The sequence below is a fragment of the Callospermophilus lateralis genome, chromosome 2, assembly GCF_048772815.1.
Source record: "Callospermophilus lateralis isolate mCalLat2 chromosome 2, mCalLat2.hap1, whole genome shotgun sequence".
NCBI classification, from domain to species: domain Eukaryota; kingdom Metazoa; phylum Chordata; class Mammalia; order Rodentia; family Sciuridae; genus Callospermophilus; species Callospermophilus lateralis.
Window position 1 is genome coordinate 160,227,236 of NC_135306.1, and position 18,452 is coordinate 160,245,687.

The 18,452-nt window shown below is 43.9% G+C and overlaps 1 protein-coding gene across 9 annotated transcripts in view; it reads right to left on the bottom strand.

Annotated features, from left to right (window-relative positions):
* Positions 1 to 218: 218 nt before the first annotated feature.
* Positions 219 to 18,452, bottom strand: part of Irag1 (inositol 1,4,5-triphosphate receptor associated 1) — a 118,224-nt gene continuing 99,990 nt past the window's right edge. For all 9 annotated transcript variants that reach the window (XM_076846886.2, XM_076846884.2, XM_076846885.2 and 6 more), the window contains 4 exons: positions 16,652 to 16,716; positions 8,201 to 8,320; positions 6,821 to 6,955; positions 219 to 3,700 (listed from right to left, as the gene is read on the bottom strand). In XM_076846886.2, the coding sequence (XP_076703001.1) occupies positions 3,457 to 3,700; positions 6,821 to 6,955; positions 8,201 to 8,320; positions 16,652 to 16,716 (564 nt within the window). In that variant the 3' untranslated portion in view covers positions 219 to 3,456. The remainder of the gene's footprint in view (positions 3,701 to 6,820; positions 6,956 to 8,200; positions 8,321 to 16,651; positions 16,717 to 18,452) is intronic.

The window sequence follows — 18,452 nt, forward strand, 5'->3', positions numbered from 1 at the left end:
AACTGTAAGCTGAAAATAAACCTTTCCTTCTCTAAATCCTCTAAGTTGTTACTGTCAGGTATTTTAGTCACAGTGATAAAAAAAAAAAAAGCTGACTAACACAGCTGGGGACCTCTGGCTTGGTTCTGGGAGGAACTCATATCCAAAGGAATCCTGTTCAGGTTTGGAATAAGATTGTGGCTCCACTCCATAAAATGAAGAGGCATTTGTCTGCTGCCAAAGGTTTAGAAATGTGCTTTTATTTTTCAAACTCAGGTATGTGACACTTTATAGTTCAATGCTAGCACACCTGTGTGAGACTTAACAACATTAGCAACTGACAGCCAGTGATACACAAATCCAGCGTCTCCCTTCCTGTCTGACTCTGCCAGGCTGTTCCTGGGAAGCAGCACACACAACTTTGCGGCAGCCAGAAAGTGAAAGTCTTTCAGGAGGTGAGGTCAACAATGATGCAAACCACACATCACTTTGCAACTGAAGGTAGGCAACCAGACATCTAAGGCTCAGCAGCAATGTCAGAGGCATTTTGAGGGGAACTTTATTTCAGATCAATGCCATATTAGAAATACAGGGCTTCTTCCCTTTCACGGCTGCTTTGGCAGCAGATACAACTACTTCAGGTTGATCTTTGCTTCCAGAAAAAAACAGACTGATGAGTACTTTTTCAGCCATGCCTATTTTAATATGGCTACCCTTAGGCTCCCTTTTGGAGTGTCCTCTTCCTCAACTTTCCTTACTCACAAATGGAGTATTGTGGGCGAGGGCTTGTGTCTGAAGTTCTCTGAGGGCCTTTCTGTAGGGGAAGCTGGAGGTGCAGAAGCTCTCAGCACCAGCTCTCCTTGCCTTGTCTCACCTGGAAACAGGGATGGGAACCTTATGCCAGGTGGGCAATGGGCCAATTCAGCCTAGTCCTTCTTTATGGGGGACTGAGATTGGATATTGGCCACCTAGAGTCTTGTTCTACAGCTGTTCTCTCTGGATCTCCATTCACAGCCTGCCTTTGGCTCTGAGGGCCTTGTGTAACTAAAGCTTCTTCAGTTGTATCTGTGCCTATTGGAAGAGGCCAGGTAAACCATCCACCCATGCCTCCAAAGTCCCTCTACTTTGTTCTGCACCTCTTTACCTTAATGGCACATCCTTGGTCAACCCTGGTTTGGGCTTCTCTCTCAGTCATTTTCCAGCCACTGTAAAGGACACCCCCTTCAATAAACATGCAGTTTTAAAGTGGGGTCTAGTCTAAAGGTGACTATTTGAAGGGAGTGATTGTGTTGAGCCCATCCTTGAACTTGGAAACAGTGTTGCTGCTAGCCTCGTTGCATTCCTGCTCTTCACAGAATAGCCTGAGAAATATTAAAACAAGCTCAGGTCAACAAAAATGTGACTCTTCTCATAGAGATGGAGGTGGTGCTGGTGCTGGTACTGGGAAAACTGCAAAAATCTCAGCAGTCCCAGGGTACTCTCCACCATCTTAAATGTTCCACTTCTTCTTTTGACCAATATTTAATGACCCCCTCCCAAGCATCAGCCACCATGTTAGGTACCTACCCAACAGATGGGTAAGACATGGTTCTTGTCTTTGAGGAAAAATGCTTGGAGGAACAGATAATATAAATAAATTATGGTGATAGATGGTAGGTATAGGTAAATAATGAAAATACTTAAGAGCCAGAAAGCACAGAGGGTATGAACCATTATGTTGGGTGTAGGGAGAGTGTGGGAAAAAGGTCATTAAAGCCTGTATGGAGGGGCGATTTTTGCACTTGGTCCTCAAGAGTGAACAAAAGAAAAGAAAATAAGAGCAAGAGAAAAACTAATGACTGGAAGTCTAGAACAGCATAATTTGGGAAGCAATAGTTTGGGAAACAGCCATAGTTTGGGAAGCAGAGGTGCCTTGGAAGAGCTGAAGGACCAGTTAGGTGAGTGAGACTGGAAGGACAGGCATCCAGCTAGGAGACTACTGGAGAAGCAATATAGTGCAGGGGTTAAGGGTATAGTCCCTGGAAACAGTCCACCCTGTTTGGAGAGCTAGCTCCATGATTTACTAGCTGTGTGTTCTTAACAAGTTACTTATCTTTTTTTGTGCTTTAGTGTCCTTATCTGAAAATGGAAAGAATAATATCCATCTCAGAGGGTTTTTTTTTTTTCCCCCTTGAGGACTAAACGAATTAATACTCTCATATAATACTGAGAATAGTTCTTGGCTCAGAATAAGTTCTATATGAATGTTGGCTGCAAAAGTAAACAATAGCAAACAAAACCTAAGGCAACCACATAGAACCCATACTGAAGCCAACACCCACCACCACCACCAAACTGATGAGGGCTGATGAAGGCAGTGGCTGAAAAGGAGGGGAGTGGCATCAAATTGGAGATTTGCTCCTTCAGCTCTGTGCTGAACAATTGGGAATGCTCCAGAGCGTATTCGAGGTTTGGAAATCCCCTTGCAACGGAAGCCCAAAAGTGCAATTTCCCCCTTGCATGTGGCCCCCCTAGAGCGAAAGCTTGAAGCTGAAAGCACACCATTTCTCCTTGCTCACTTGAGAGGTGGGTTAACTACTTTCAAAGGGAGAGAACAAATAGGAAACAGACTGTGCTGTACAGCAGCTTAGAGTTGGCATCTGACATGGAGACCAGCAAGTCTGCCATAGAAGCCACAAGTTTTTCAGTGTTTTTCAAACATCCTCATTCTGTGTGGATAGTTCACTGTACAGGTGCTGTGACTGCCCCACACTGAGTGAAAATCTATGGGTTGGCTTGACACGCATCGTATTTCTTTAGAGCACACTTTTGAAGGGTTGTTGGCTTCGTGCACACGCGTGTTGTGGGTGTTGTGTTTGTGTACACATGCACAGACCTTGATTTGCATCTTCCCCTATTTCATTTCAAGCACTGAGCTAAATCCGGCCTGTCCATTTTTCTGAGAAACCTGTCCTATTCTGTGAAAAGAAACTGATTCTGAAGGGGAGAAGGAGAGGTCAAAGGAGTGTTACGGAGAATGAGATGGGAATTGGGAAGATATTCACGTGTGACTCGGAATTCTAGGTCTGACTCTTTGGGCCAGTGTTAGCTGTTAAGCACAATTCTTCCTGGTACCCAACTGCTGAGAGGAAAAGGGGAGAGTGAGCTTCTTACTGTCCCCCAGTGAAGGTGTATTAATTCTCTCTAGCCATCTGAGCTAGGATCAGGAGACCTTCCCTTTGCCTAGACTTCCTTGGTGACAGTCACTTTTTCATCCACCAGATGCTTTTCCAAGCAGGTTTGTTGATCCTCCAAGAACATCAAGTTACTGTGGTCTGAATAATTCCCACAGTGGTGCCAAGTGTGAAGAGAAGCCCTCCTCATCCCCCAACGGGAGGGGTGGCAGGATGTCCATGGACCTGAACCTGATGCACTAGACTTGGGGACAAGGTGGTGGCTGATGTCCTGGAGCAGGGCATTGGCTAGGAATCAGGTTTCCTACTGCTCTGTAGGCTGCTCGTGCTGGAGTCCTGAGCTCCACCAGGAGTCCCTTTGGGCTGCTGAGCAAGTGGATCTTCCAAGGGGCCCATCAGCCTGCTCCACACAAGAGTTATAGGAATTGTAGAGTCCCAGCACAACAGTCAAGACCAGCATCACAGCAGCCATCATCCAGATCACTTGCCAGTGCTGACACAGTTTGGGATACATGACTTGTAAGAAATGGACCAATTCTTCAAGTTTGCTGTCAATGAAAAAACAGGTGGAGGGCTTAGTATATTGGGCCAATGTATGATGCCCAGACCCATGCTCTCTGTCTGGGGATTCCTCCTATGCTATCCAGAGCAGTGGTTCTCAGCTATGCATGGATCTTGGCAGCAATTTTTCAAAATACCTCAGGCCTTCTGAATGAGAATCTCCAGAGTTATGGTCTAGGAATCTATAGTCACATTTCCCTAGATGGTTTTGACACCACTGGTCTATAGCATTGATGGTGAGAGCTACTGGTCAGGAACATTCTATTACTTGTTTGATCATTCACCCATTCACACATGCTCTCATCTATTCATGGGATGATCACTGATATCTGCACTCTCTTGATCCCCAGAGTGCAAGGTTGGCTGATCCATACTCCCATGGATCAGATAGCACCAGCATGCTACTGCTCTTAGCTTTATTAGCGATCTGTTCCAAGTTCTAACCTGTACCCTGCATCAGTGCTAAGAAGCATAACTCATTGTTCTCAGTTCCATCTCCAACTGTGTCCAGAGTGGAAGAACTGTGCTAAGCTCTCAAAAGCAGCTTGATTTTCCACCAGAAGGCCTGTTGCTGAGATGTAGGGAGCTCTAAGGCAGAGTTAGTAGAGAGTGAAAAACTTGCCATGAATTGAAAAACTCAATTCCTTAGAAAGAGGCCAAATGCTCAGAATGTTTGCCTCCCATATTAAGGCCATAGGGAACAGTGATTGGTTTCTTGTACATGTGAGAACCCCATCAGATCATTTCAGGCACAATTTAGCAATAAAAAAAAAGAGCATGCTGGCTGATATGAAAACTACTAGCTATTTTCACAATTATTGAGAAGGTAGAGCTTGGAAATGCAAGCCTTATTTCCTTTCAGTCCTATTTAGATTCTTTTGATCCTATTAAGATATAACTGGATGCCAAAATGGAGTCACTCTTTGGAGCTATATTTTCATGCCCCCAAACAGGCTACTAGAGTGGGAAGAATCCCACCCTAACCCTACATTAAAGTGAGACTACAAAGGAGGTTAAGTCCTGGCTTTGGTGGTGCACACCTGTAATCCCAGCAATTCAGGAGCCTGAGGCAGAAAGACCGCAAGTTCAAGGCCAGCCTCAGTAATTTAGAGAGGCTCTAAGCAACTTAGTGAGATCCAAAAATAAGGCATAAAAAGGACTGGTGATGTAGCTCCATGGTAAAGCACAACTGGGTTCAATCTCCAGTAGCAAAAAAAAGACCTGACTTTGTGACCCTTAGGTAGTTATCCATTTCTGGTCTATAAGAGAAGTCAGAGATTAAATTAGGTTAGCATGATCAAATTGTATTTTCATGTATGTATGAATATGCCACAATAAATTATCCATCATTCTGCACAATTGAGATGCAACAATAAAGAGATTAGAAAAAGAATTCCTATGGAAGTCAATTTTTTGGTTGTTGTAAATAAACTTGTTTTCTTAGAGTTAAGGGTAAAATAAAGGAACCTGTCTAAATATCATTTTAACCTTGTAGAGTGACTTGAAAAAATGTCAGGAAAAAGACAAAGTTTCATATCATACATCATAAGTCTCAATTGTTCAATGTCTTATCAATGCCAGATATATTCTCTGTTTGAATATTGTTAAGATGTTGGATTGACTCACCCACACTTCTTTTAAACCAATCCTCCAGAAAGCAATGCTTATAACAGATTACATTATGGCATATAACAGAGTAGAAACTCAGAAAAAAAAAAAGACACTTGTGTTTCATGTTGAATTTCTATAAGGGACCAGCTGCTGGAGTTAGCTTTTATGTTTTTAAAATGTACTAAAATAGGACGTGGAATTTTTAATAACTTCCGACCTGGCTTGTTAGTGAGGTACCAAAGTTTCATGGCCTCCGGATCAGGTTTGAGAGCAGGTGTCTGCAGGCAACTGTGTGTCTAAGCGGCTCAGGTGGACAAGGATCACCTGGCATTGAAGACAACAGCTCTTGAGGCTAATATGATAGCAACCTCAGCCCTTATGGAGAAGATGACACCACACTGCTAGGCCTGAAAAGGTGAAGCTACGTCCTTGTGCTGAACGACGAAGACCCTTCTGAGGGCTGTGCTCATGCCTGGTATCTGTCACCTGATGAACAGGTCTATTCTCAAAACCAAAAAGCAAATCCAAGGAGGAGCAGAAGTTGGGAGACAGAACAAGCTCTCTCAGGATCAGGATGATCAAGAGGACACTTTTGAGTGATGGATGCTACAGGTGGTCATTGCCAAGTACTTATAACCAGCTGGCAGAAATGGATGCCAGGCAAAGCCTTATTTCCCCTGTTATGAAATGGAAGGGGGATGACAATTGCCTGAGATCAAAATAAGCGAGATAAATCCTGCCTGTGCTTTGTAAACCAGACTGTTTATATTCCTTGTACTCTCTCTGTTTATTTCTCTCTCTTTATTTTTTTTTCTCAGTGTTTGGTAGCGTTAGAAGTTCTAGCCTGTTTTCACTGTATTCAGGATGCCAAAGGAAGGGCTTGTCTGGACTTGGGCTTGATGACATTAAAGAGAAGAAGGGCAGTATGATGGCCTAAAAGATAAAATCAGAGGACCCCCAAGAAGAAGGAGCCATAAGGAGAACAGCATCCAGCTGCTTGAGGTTCCTTCAGGAGAGGCCATGTGTCCCAGCATTGGGGAAGCACTTCCCCAGCTCTCCTAGATGCCATTTCCCTTGAACAATGAGGTTGACTCAGGCAGGCTGAACCCTCTTGGTTGAATCTTTCCTTGGTTTTGGATTGTTCCTGAGGCGGGCTAAAAAATGAGCTGATCATGACTAGGCTGGGAGGGAGTCTATTCAGGATCCTTTACTCTCTCTCAGCTTATAAGAGCTCTTGATTGCTGTCTGTCCTGCCCATGACCACCTCTGACCCCTCAATTCTTGCAAATATTCCATTGTGAACTATTTTTTGCACTTAATTTCCTCTACCACCTCTCCATCTTGAGTGCCCTCTTGGTCTCTCTGTTGGCCATGCTGGGGCCCCAGACCTACTACTGCCCTGGACTGACATTTCCAGAGATTTTTGTGCAATTTGGCAAATAAATGAATCATAATCCATTTTTAGTAATCTCAGGTCTCCATACACAGCTTCCCACCTGCTTCTCGGGTCCTTTTCCTCTTCCTCAGTTTCTTCTACCTCCTCAGGTTCCTCAGGACTCTCACTCTTCTGTTCTTCTTCTTCTTCCTTTAGGCCTTGAAGTTCTTTGGTCTTCTTTAGACCTTCCTGATATCTGGAAGGCAAAAAGGAACAACTGGATCTGGAAGGGCCAGGCATGGAGGAGCATCCTTTCCTGAGTTCCTAGGGGAGGGGACTTGAGCACCTCCATTAATGATGCACTTCCTGTGATTCCACACAACAGGAAAAAGCTGGGAAGCTCCACTGAACCCCAACGTGGCTCATGTCAGTACAATTTCCCCTCACTCCTCAGTCATCCTTCCTGTTTATGTGACACTGTGACAAACTGACAGGGAAAAAAAATGCGGGCACAGGGTCTCCTGGATTCTTATCCTACAAAACATATTGTAGAGATAAGATTGCATTTGTTCTCTGCGTAACCCTTGGAACTTCATCTTCTCATCGGTAAAACAGAGAGGGTAAGCCCCATCTCAGAGGGCACAGGACAGTTTTCAGAAGTGCCAGGGCTCAACCTAGAAGGGTAGTCGGTAAATATTCACAAAACCAATGGAGGAGTTTGTCCCCACACATTCTGAGGGTAGATAACAGTTGTAGGTGAAAAGATAGGCTTTCCTGGAGAGAACTTTCTGATTTCCTTCTCCCAGGATCAGTATCATCCTGAACATATGTTTACTTGTCCTATAGCATGGTGCTTAACTTAGTGATTTGGCTGGAGCAGTCCCCCCACTACGTGTGACTGCCACACAGACGCTCCGGGGTTCTGATGGGCAGGAAGCTGCATCTCCCTCAGGAGCTGTGGGGGGCATCAAGCCAGGTTGGAGGTGATTCTCTATCTTGGGGTCTGGGCCTGCTCAGTGCCATCTCCCCAGTGACTAACAGTCAGCCTTAGGTACTCCTGCAGCTCAGTTAGAGAAGGGGATAATTGGAAGCTGGAGGGGACTCTAGTTTAGAGGAAGAGGGGATGACAGGGCAGTTCTGGGAAGCAGAGTTGCAGCTGCCCCTGGGTAATGGTTGGCAGCAACATGGCTGCTTCTCGCATGTGTTGGGAAACCTCAAGCACCACCAAGAGGAACCTACCCTGAGCCCCTGATTTCCAGATCATTCCCAGCAGTAGTATTCAAGCCTAAAAAGAGAGCAGTCTATTATTGCCTAACCACACCCTCCTTCCCAGCTTCCTTCTGTTCTTCCTGTGGAATAGTCTTACACTTTTCCTACGGGGTCAGGAGGCCCTGGGATCACTGGTTGCCTCCCCAAAACCTCTTAGGAAAAGAAAAGGCCCGTGGGAAGGTATCTTCTGAGATCTGCCAGGTGCCCCCGGGCTGGCCGAGGTCTGACTCACCCCTTGTTGTAGGCTTCTTCCTCCACCCTGGCCTTGGTCTCTTGGCTAATCTCCTCCAGGCAGCCTGGGGGTGGCACAGGAGCAGAGGCTTCACAATCTGGCTCCCCATTTGTCTTTCCACTAGAGGGAAGGAGGAAGCACAGGGTGTCATTTTAGGGAGAGGTTGAGCATCTGCAAACAAAGCCATGTCTTTGGCCTGATTCCTGATTACAAGTAAGAAAATCAGCTCTTTCTTTAGCTTTTAGATTTTTAAAAAATCCTTCTGCTCTGAGAAAAGATTTTATGAAGTTCTACTCTATGAATCTTTCCTAGACCATCAAAAACTGTACCAGCTTCTCTTCTCATGTGCCCAAATCCACCTTAATTCTTATTCCAGGGGGTGCTATAAGTGGACAGATTCAGAGCTTCATGGCACTGAGATGAGGAAAGTGAGGGTGAATCAAAATATTCTCATGACCTTATTTACTCTTTCAGCTACTGAATATAACTAAGCTGCAGGCAATTGCAATGTGCTTAGAATACATTAGGAAATAACAAAAGGAGAGCTGGTTGTGGTGGTGTATGCCTGTAATCCCAGTGACTTGGGAAGCTGAGGCAGGAGGATCACAAGTTCAAGGCCAGCCTCAGCAATTCAGCAAGCCCCTGTCTCAAAAGAAAAAAGGCTGGAGATGTAGCTTAGTGGTAAAGTGCCCCTGAGTTCAATCCCCACTAACAAAAAAAAAAAAAAAAAAAAAGAAAATAACAAGATGGTTTTTGCTATTGTGGAGCTTCTCAGAAGAGAAAGACTCCCATCCCTATCCCCTCTCCCCCAAAAGAGGAAAGAAAAAATTTGTAATTTACTACATTATGATACTTACGAACGAAACTATGTAGTGACAGAAAATAATGAGAGAATGTGTTTAGAGTGAATGGTCAGAAAAGGCCTCTCTGAAGTGCTGAAATCGAAGCACAGGCCTAAAAGATAAAAGTGCAGCTGTGTCTATGGCACACAAAGATCATCCCAGGTAGAGGATACAGGATATATAAAGACTGAAAGCACAAAGGTGCTGGGACATTGGAGTTGCTGCAAACAGTCATCCTGGTGGGAGTTAACTTTTGGAAAAGATGAAGTTGCTGTGAATGTGAGGTATTCAAATGGAGAGGTCAAGAGGACAATTGTTCATGCCCAAGTGAGGCAGAGAAGAATTCTCAGCTGGAGATGTACATTGACATCATCAGAATATAGATGACACTTAAACCTAAGGGATTGGATAAGATTGCCTGGAGACAGCATGAGGAAAGATAAGACAGGACCTGTGGACCAAATCCCTAGTATCTCCTCACTTAGGTGGAGAAGGAGGAACCTCCAGAGGCAATCCAGAAGTAGTTACTGGAAAGGCAAGAGAGAGCGGGAGAGTATAGAGTCTTGGGCACTAGGAATGGAGAGAGTGTGGCAAGGGAGAGTTCACTGTATCTCCCTGTATCTTCAGAGTGACTATAGATATGATAGTACAGAAGTCTAGAGGGGCTTGAGGTAAGGGTGGGAGCCAAGGACAGGTCAAGTGGACTTAGGAAGGAAAGGGAGGTGAGACAGGCAGAGACACAGGCATTTAACTCAGACGAGGACAGAGGAGTATTTTGAAGGAAGCAGTTAGCCAAAGAAGTGGCCAAGAGTCGATATCACATTTGAACATCAAAAATCCAGTAGAGGGATTTTTTTTTTTTTTAAAAGGGATGACCAAAGGAGCAAAGTCTTTGACTAAAGTAATGAAGACTTCTCTTTCAGGCAGCTCAGGGGGTGGCTCAGGAGCAGAGGCTTCACAATCTGGATCCCTTGGTCACAACAGAGGGAAGAAGAAGATGGAGACATCTTGGGGGTCTGTTGAGGGAAGACGAGAGGGCTCCTACTGACAGGCAGCTTAAATGTCTCATAAAGAGGGAGGTTATTTACTGAGAGTGAGAGATAGAGGGCCCTAAAAAAGTTGGAGGAAGCAGAAAGTATAAGAGTCATGTGGGAAATTAGGAAAATAAACATATTAGAAAACCACGGCAGGTCGGCTGAGCAGTGCTGAGTCCTTATTTAAAGTACTGAGAGAACAGGTTTCAAGGCCATGCCTTCCCTACACATCCTGCAGCCCACTGAGGATCCCGATGGGAGGAATGTTGTCATGGAGGAACCGTCAAACAAGGCAAAACTGTGAGCAGGGCTCTCCAGCCAGGACTCTGAGAGATCACAGCTGCCATCCCTCCCTGACCTCAGGCAGGGTTTATGAGTGAGCCTTGTATCTGCTCCTCATTCTTGGCATCAGTTTCCCATCTCTTAGTTTTTCCCTTAGACCTTGTAGGATTTACATTTCATCAGACTGGAAACCAAAACCCATTGTGGACAAGAAAGATAACACTCTAAAAATACCAGTTATTCATAACATTTCTCCTTTTGCAAATTACATTATCCACTCCCTTCCATGTGACCTTTGCCTAATGTGCAGTTTCCTATTTGTCCAAATGACTGGAGCAAGAGAAGAAAAACATAGCTAGAGCCAAGGGCAGGGACAGTTATTCTTTTAAGAAATATATTTATATATTAGATATTTGCTATCACGCTTTTTCTTTTCTCTACAGCTACCAACCTTAGAGGTTTATTAATGTTAAGAAAGTTTGAAGGAGGACAGGGGAAAAGAAGGCACCGAGGCAAGCCTGGGTCCAGATCCCAGCTCCAACACATGTGAGTTACTTAGCCTTCCTGAACTGCAGATCCTCAGCTATAAGATGGGGGCAATAATACATACTTGATGGTGATGGTGTTGGAGTTAATGGAGAAACATAAGTATACTTTCTGGAATATAGCACTGGACAAATGATATCTATTAGTATTATTGTTACCGTTATTCAGTTGATGTATTGGTAAATGTTGGGAGCAAGCTGAGCTTCCTTCGAACCTCATCCAGTAAAAGAAAATCAAAGCTGATAAATTACCAGGTGATTATTTTACATCTTCAAGGGAGAACTTGATATAGGTTACTCTGACAACTCAAAGTCATAGGAACCCTAAATGTGAACTAATGTTAGGTATGGTATAATTTACATGAAATTTACCTAAAATTGCTTTAAAATTTTCTCAGTGCATGACTATCACATACCATAGCACACACACCTTCAAGTTTTGCTGACTACATGATCCTAAATCTTATAGTCCTTGGGCCACCACTGCTCTCTAGAGACAAACTTCCTTGGTAGAGCCCGGAAGTCCACTTTATTCACCCTTCAACATGGACCTTCTGTGCTTCTGTCCATTTCAGCTCCCTTATGGGACTTTCACATAAGTTCTCTCCCTTGATCTTCCCAATGACAAGAAGAGCTAACATTATACCAGGCTCTGTTCTAGGAGCTCACTTAGGACTTATGGATGACCCTATAAGGAATTACTGTTCTCAGTTTGATAGATGAAGAAACCAAGTCTCAGAGAAGTTAAATGACCAGCTCCAAATCAAATTGGACCCTGTGTAACCCAACACCTGCCCATACTTTTGATTGTACCATCTGCCACCAGGCAAGACATGATCCCACCTGACAGAAAACAAACCCAAGCTTGGGTTGAGTATATGACTTGCCTACAAGTCACATTATTGCTGCTGGGACTCTCACTTTGGTCTTCTAAATTTGTGTCAAGACTCATTTCCAAGTCTCCCTAAGCCTCTCTTTCAGTAGAAGTCTTTCCCTGGAGCTCTGAGTGGTATGTGGGCTCCAAGGTACCTGCTGAGTTAAGCCATCCCCACCTGCAGGCTGGAGCACAGCTAGCGATGCTGTGCTTCTTTCACAGGCTGCAGGTTCGGAGTGTGGAGGGCTTTTGCTTCAAGTGGGACAGGATCAATAGGATTGGAGGTGGGGCAGACACACAGTAAGTACGCTGTTCACTGTCATCTCCTAACCTCTAGACTGAGCTTGCAGTTCCCTACATATCTTCTCCAATTCCCTAGACATTTATCCTTACATATCTTTACAACTCAGCTCAAAACCTCCTCTATGAAGCCTTTGCTGATGTTCTCCCTTCCCCCACACGCTCTGGTTAAAGTTGATCTCTCCCTCTCCCTCTGCTTTCTCACCCCCCTCCGCCCATAACACCATGACACCATGGCTAAGACAGAGGGTATTTTTATATTCCTGCGCATTCCTCTGTATGATTGTTGCCATAGGGGGAGGGACTGTGTTTGAGTCAAAATGATGCTTGGCGTACAGCAGGTACTTTTTGGGAGTTTGTTGAGTTGCCCTGTCTTCTTCAAGATGTATCTATCCAGTCTCTGTCTACCAATCTTGTGAAATGGGCGGTTCTCTCTGTGTTTCCTGAGAACCCAGTGTTTGGGTTGGGCTAAAGGAATCTTCCCATGTCTATAAATGAGTGCTGAGCACAGCCTGTGCCTACCACAGGGATTTTCTGGGCCAAATACTCACAGATCTTGGCATCCATCCCCAGCCTGAAATCCTATGTACCTTCTTTCTGGGGTGATTCATTAAAATTAAGCTCATTGTTCTCACACGTCCACCAGGTCAAAGTGTTTGTCAGTATCCTGAGTTCTTAATAAAGTGAGGGGCTGTTTAGTCAAAATATGTTGTTAGGCAGGTTTATTACATTCAGTTTTCTCCACATATTAAACAATATTTGAAAGTGACTACAATTCTTTCCAAAGGACAAATCTTATCTTCCTGGGCTCAGCAATATTTCTAAATTACCCCTATTGCCCTGGCTTACTCTGACAAGACCAGCCCAGATGACTGGAGTTAGTGGAACTAACTGTAATTTGTTCCTATATTCCAGGGTTCAGGGTCCAACAAGTTTATTGGAGGATAATTTACTCCAGAATACTATCAGCAAGGGGGAGGGGTGCTTACTGTACAAATATAATGGCATATGAAATATTTAAGTGGTTTACCCTAGTGTTTATCCTAGCTACTGCAAAAGTGTTGGAAGATTGTGATTTTAGAGATTTTGCTTAACACTCTACCATGGTACATAGAATAAAAGCCTCTTTGAGCAACTAGCCTTGTGCATCATCCACATCCTGGCTCTGCTGATCCCCTAGTGATTAGTTCCACACATATCGTGCTCCCCGCCCCTCCTCTGCATGCCTGTCCAATCACAAGTTTCTTTAAAAAAACAAAAAAGCTCTTAAATCTATCCTCTTCCCAATAGTCACACTAAACTTCCCCTGTTTTTCTAGTGGGAGGGTCTATTAAGAGGTTAAGAGTGTGAACTATGCTGCATGAGCTCAGGTAAGTGATAATTTCTCTGAGCATCAGTTTCCTCACCTATAAAATATGTATGGGATTGTTGTAAGGATTAAATAAGATTCTCATGTAAAGCAATTAGTAAAACACTTGGCACACAAAAAATGTGCAGTAAATAAAATTATCATCATTATCTCATCATCATCATCATTCCTTAAACACTCCACACCTTCTTGCCTCAGAACCTCCTTCCTGTTCACCTCGTTAATTATATAACCCGTAGGTTTCACTTGAAAAGTAATGTTCCCCCTCAGATGCACATTAAAAGTAAGTTCCTAGGGGGAATTTTTCTGAGCCCCTCCTTCCCGCTATCCTACATCCACACTGGGTTGGCTGCTCATTTTTTTTGTGTGTTGCTCCCTTAGCAACCTGTACTTCCTTCCAGTAATACCCAGCACATTGGTGAAATAATAGGCTGTTTCCGATCTGCCTTTCCCACTAGACTGAAGCTCCTTGAGAGCCTTCTATGTGCCTGATCCTCCATGATTAAATGTCACAAGAGGGCTGGGGATGTGGCTCAAGTGGTAGCGCGCTCGCCTGGCATGCGTGCGGCCCAGGTTCGATCCTCAGCACCCCATATAAACAAAGATGTTGTGTCCACCAGAAAAAAAAAAAAAATCACAAGAATTAAAGAATAAAAGGCTACAAATATCCAGCTCTTCCTAGGTGTGGAACTACTCTTGAGCTTTGTTCTTTTTAGTTATTTAAATATTTTTTAAGTTGTTGATGTTTATTTTATGTATTTGTATGTGGTGCTGAGAATCAAATCCAGTGCCTCACACATGCTAGGCAAGGGCTCTGCCACTGAGCCACAACCCTGACCCAAGATTTGTTCTTTTAAATCTCTAACTTTGAATACCACTCTCTACCTGTGTTTAAGCCCGTGCGTTCCCAGGCCTTGTTGAATGAAGAACAGTTTATCACCAGAGGACTTACAAGACGCAAGGCCCAGAATTCTCTCAAATCACTTTGTGCAGTGCAGTCAGCTTTCGAGAATTTGTGAACTAGCCACAGGCTATTCGATCTTCCTATCACATGTCAGCCAGGTCCCTTCCTGCTTAATTACTGGGTGCATGTGGAATCATTTTAACATGAAGTTGAATACAGCAATCTAGAAAGCACTGGCTACTAAATTATACCACATTATTTTTCTTTAACAGTTTGGACAGGGTAGCTAGAATGGTTTGCATCTGTGTCTAGAACAGAAGGTGTGAATTCATTTTCACTCACCAACTGTCTCAATGTTAGTCTAAAATGTTTCTAATTTTATGAAATCTGATGGAAATCAGTTAGCACCTTTTATAAATCTGGAGGGAAAAGCTGCTATTAGTCCCGACCCTCTCCTTTGACTCCTCCTTCCCCTCTTCACAGCATCCTTGCAGGACAGGTTCCCAACAGGGGAGTCAGTCTGCAGCACACATGGCAAGTGGCCATCTCTCTGGTCAGCCCTGGGAGGGAGCTGCAGATGCCTTCCTGGGAACCTCTTACTTACCTTACCTTGATTTTCACTCTGGCTCTTTCTCTCCTGATTCTAAAGTGTGGCAAAGCTGACACCATCATTGATCTTCACTCATTGACATTCTAGATTTGGGGCTGTTGGCTGTTATCCCCGACTTTGTACCCCAGTTTCTCCTACCATCATGTTCTCGATCTCCACTGCTTTGGACAGAAGCTCTCAGCTGCACATTAGTTCTACAGAGTTCAGGCCCTGCTCCATGATGATCAGAGTGTGGGGGAACATGGGGACCCCTCTCTGCCCTGACTGGCTCCGTAGGTCTAGACTTGGGAATTAATTGGAACTGGTGAAGGGAGGGTTGACAGAGGTTTATGTAACTCCTCACTCAGAGCCTCAAGGGACCATATCTGGAGAGATTCAGAGACCATGGGCTAGGCACTATGACTCCAGGGACTCGGTAAGATTCTGTATCCTTGGTTACTTCACATGGTAGTTAATTTGTCATTTCTTTACACCTTCTCTATAGAGATGGAGAAGAAGGAGGAGGGGAAGGATGCACTGCATACCACGAAGGACCTCCAAGCTCAGAGGGTGATGTGGCAAAGGTGGAAATGCTGGGCAATCTGGGAGACTAACCCGCAGGAAATCAGTGCATGAGAAGGTGGTGACTGCACAGGCCAAGTCTGAGGGTGGAGAGCTTGGGGACTTGTCTGAACCTGAAAAGGGGCCCAACATACACATTCCTTGCCAAATCAAGCAAAACTTTTCTAACAGCAATGGAAAATGAAGGACTAAAGCTGTCTCGGGGCAAGGAACGAGAAAGAATGAGAGAAAGACGCAAGGGGAAAGTTCTGAGAGGTGCCAGCTGTGATCCAGATGTTTTCCACCAAGCAAATGGAAGAATTAGAAAAGTAAGTTATAAACTCCCCTGAGTACATAGAAACAGCCTGTCTCACTCTGGCTGAGGATGAAAAGACCCGCGAATTGCATAGGCGCCTGGAGAAGTCAGACAAAACAGACCTCCAGGTTGCCAATGCAGCCCTTCTCTTCCTTCCTCCTAAGAGCAACAAGATTCTGTTCAGGAATTTACTCCTCTTCACTGAGTCCTTGTGCTTCAGAGGAAGTTGAATGTCTCCACAACTCCAAGGAATAGTTTAAGCCCACAATGGCGAGCTCAGTCCCAAAGCCTATAATTGGTTTAGAAAGGGACCATGTTCCCAATTTGCCAATGAGATAAGAGGAAAGACTAAGAAAACCTTTGGGTTCATTCTTAAGAATGAAATAGGGAAGAAATGGTGCCTGCATTTCCTCAGATAGTGTCCTGTCTGGATGGGATGCCTGGACCTAGCAAAACCATAACCATAAGCCTGATGATGAAGTAGCCAGAACAAAGGAAACTGCACATCCCTACTTCTGGACTGATATTTTAAGCCCTGCTGAGTTGTGGCTTTCTTGTATCTATAGCCCAAGAATCCTAACCAGCAGCAGAGACTTCCGTTTCTCCTGGGCTCTTAGATTGGATGCACTTGGCCTCAGCCATAACATCTTCCTGGTCTAAGAATTTTACAAAGTGGATTGGAAATCTTTGTGGATCTCAGAGTCCCATTGATTACCCCTAGAACTTAATTTTCTTTTCACTGAATTTTGGGGTTGAGAACGGGAGGAAAGAAGGTAAGCTGGGGAAACTTTCCTTAGGGATCCCCAACATTAAGAGGAAAAATCAACAAACTTACTTTTCCAAAAGTGCAGGCAGTGCTGGGGTGACAGGTGGGTTGCCTTTCCCATTGGGTGATTCCGACTGGACGGGAAACAGGAGACAGAGGATTGAGGGTGAGCCACAGAAGTCAGGGCTGCTGAGCCTCTGCTGACACTGGGGAGGGCCTGTTTCTCCCCCTTCCTCACTCCCTCCCCAACTTGCCAACCTGCATGGGAGTGCAGGTGTTTACCCTTTCCCTTGGGGCCTTCCTTGAGGCATCTGAAACTTGTTCTTTTCCTTCTCTTAAGACTTTACATTTTAAGGTTCCATTCTAGAAGGGAGCCCTCGGTCTTCCTTTGTCCCATTTCCTGACTGTGACTGAATGCCAGTAGGCAATGCAGGTCCCTTGTTCCCCAGGATGGGCTCACACAAGCCCACCACTGCCCCTAAATTTACAGCTCCAAGCATGACTCTCAGGAGATGCCTGCCATTACTGCAGGCACCCACCAGCAGGAACACCTTTGTATGAACCTTTCCAAGAAGTCCCACCTTGCTTTGTCCCAGAGGGTATGGGCTACACATTAGGACCACCTGGAAGACAAATGGCCTGGAGAGAGATTTAAAAGTATGAATCCACCCCCCATGGTCTTGGGGAAGGGGCCTGGGCATTCAATGGTTTCAAAGTCCCCTTATGATTTTAATGTACAGCCCTGGTTGGTAACCACTAGTCTAAATAAATATATATTTGGAAACCACATTGTACCTTTAGGTAGAGTATGGGAAGAAATAGTTCTGTTAAATGTACTAACCAATCCTTCCCAACCTTTAAAACACCTTTTTTTTTAGGTTGCTTTGTGTTAGTGATTTGGAAATTGAGGATCATTTCATAGATGATAATGCTTGAGATGGGAAGAGGTGAAAGAAACTGAAAATATATTGCTATCTACTGCTGTGGCAATAGAACTTGAACTACCAATTGCTTATACAAATTGTTTATATAAAAATGCTAGTTATAACCAGGAATAGAGAAACCATTGGAGAAGGAATTACAAGCATTTTAGATAGAATTAATCAGATACACAGAGGCCTGGAATGTGGAAAATATTTTCTTATAAATATAGAAACTGTATTTAAAGCAATTTAAATGGATTTTTTTTCTGATTATCACTCATAAATTCATACTATAGGAATTTTAAAAGGCATCAAAAGGAAAATAAAAATTTCATGTTTTACCATTGTCCAGAGATTATCATTACTAAATTTTAAATATATTCTTCCAGAATTTTTTATGTCCACATCTAGAAATATTTTTTTAAAAACTACAAAACAGAATTATAGTATATACAAACTAGTATATATAATTGCTAATTATTTAGAATGCATTATGGACAAAAATTCTATTCTACAGAAACCCTTTAAAGAAATATTCATAATTTGTTTACCAATTTCTCATGCATGGACCTTAGGTTGTTTCCCACCTTAGGTTGTAACATACAATGCTGTCAAGAATCAAGGCAGGATAACACTAGGTATAAGAATGCAGACTCTGGGATTAGAGAGCCTGGGTTTAAGGCTCAGCTCTCCCACTCCCATTCACCTTCAGCTCTTTAGACTCATTGCAGAGTAGGGAAAAAAATACCCACCTTGGAAAATTGGGTTTCAGTATGAAGAGCTACCATTTGTAAGGAACATTTTCTGAGCTGCTTATGCCTTGCTCAAGGACACTGAGACCTCTTCTCAGAGCAGTGGTGTACACATGACCTAGTTTCCATTAAATGTTTTGAGATTACCACCCGAATTCTGTTCTGGTGATTTCCTTTTCTTATCAATCCTGCCCC